Genomic DNA, 1,531 nt, shown 5'->3' with positions numbered 1-1,531 from the left:
GGGGGGGGGGGGGGGGGGGGGGGGGGGGGGGGGGGGCGGAGAAATGTGAAAGCACATTCTACTTACCATCGATTCACTGATCAGCAGTAACAACAGGGCCTCTTCAGTATTTTCTTGAGGACAAAAAATGCTGTGTAAAGAAAATCAAATTTTATATATGGCAATTTCAAAATCATATGAAATACATGAGGATGAACAGTACTGAGTATTAAAAGCTTCTAGACTTTTATGTAGAACTCACAAAAAATACTGTATCATCTGACACTTGAATTAATTTGCTTATTTCTATGGTAATCTATGGAATTTATACATTTTAACTGTGCATTTTAATAGCAGGCAGCAGAGTGAAGTAAAGCTATAAAAACCACAGTAAAAGCCCAAATCACATATATGCCTATTACAGAGGCAGAAATTGCAATTGTTACAAACTAACGTTATCTCACTGATAAAGATCTCTCCTGAACCCATTCTGGGGGTATAGATTGTAGACATCTTACTACGCAGTCCGCTTCTTACTTCTCGCTAACTGCCACATCTTATATTGTCCTTTAGATGAAATAAGAGATTGGAAGCAATTTTAGAGTTTGAATCATTTCTAGAATACTGTAAGAATTTGGCAAGCTACCTTAATTAAACACACATGTTCTATTATGGGGTGGCATGCAAGAGCTAGCTGCCTTATTAATCTATTTTATGGAACTTGGCCAAGCTCTAACATCTGGGATTAAAAGAAAAAGCTTTTATGCTCAATGTTACTCAAGATTAGAGAACAACAATAACAAGAACAAAATCCAAACACACAACCCCAATCTCCATCCTTTATAGCCTTTTTTTTTTTTGGTGCTTTGAGCAGTTTTAGAGACTTGTAGCATTTTTTCCTCTGTTCTAAAAGCTCTAGAATCCTATGAGTAGAACTGAGAGTGTTATCACCAATTGAGCCAAACTCGATTCTTTTTCACGGAATGCAAGAAGGGTGCAATAAAAATGAACTTGGTTTGAAAAAAAAAAAAACTCCTGGATGTTTTGGAGATGTTAAAATAAAGACTAAATTTACATCTTCCCAGCACTAACATCATTTAATTTAAGAGATGGGATGATCCCCCATCCCCAAAATGGCAAAAAAAAGAAAAAATGTCTTCAACATCATTATAAATACTTGTTCTCTTTGAAGTGCTGGCAACTTTTGTAGGGCATCAAAGGACCATGAAGAGCAAGACAGAAAAAGCACAGGGCCTAGTTCTCTTTCTAGACCTCTGACGTCCCTAGAGGTAAGGAGACCACCTGTGGAATGGTCCCCATTGTCCTCGCAGGGCTAAAATTTGATGAAAAGGCTGGCCTGTAAATGAAGAGCAAGATTCTGAGATTTGCAGAGAACTTCTTTAAACAAGTAGCTTGAGGGAGCGGAAGCTGGGTTTTTCAAAAGACAGAACTCTTCTTTCTGCTTCAATTAAGCAATAGAGCCTACAGGCTTTGAATGAAGAGCGCTCCCGAGTGTGTGTGTGTGTGTGTGTGTGTGTGTGTGTGTGTGTGT

General features: G+C 38.5%; 1 protein-coding gene across 1 annotated transcript in view; it reads right to left on the bottom strand.

Annotated features, from left to right (window-relative positions):
* The window catches only part of TTC7B (tetratricopeptide repeat domain 7B), a 222,981-nt gene that overhangs the window by 125,709 nt on the left and 95,741 nt on the right, over positions 1-1,531 (bottom strand). Inside the window, exon 7 of the mRNA XM_044918052.1 lies at positions 67-130. Coding sequence (XP_044773987.1) covers positions 67-130 — 64 coding nt within the window. The remainder of the gene's footprint in view (positions 1-66; positions 131-1,531) is intronic.

The sequence above is a fragment of the Neomonachus schauinslandi genome, chromosome 9 (assembly GCF_002201575.2).
Source record: "Neomonachus schauinslandi chromosome 9, ASM220157v2, whole genome shotgun sequence".
Taxonomy (NCBI): domain Eukaryota; kingdom Metazoa; phylum Chordata; class Mammalia; order Carnivora; family Phocidae; genus Neomonachus; species Neomonachus schauinslandi.
Note: the sequence above shows the minus strand (reverse complement) of the source record. Positions and strands in the feature narration are given on the sequence as shown.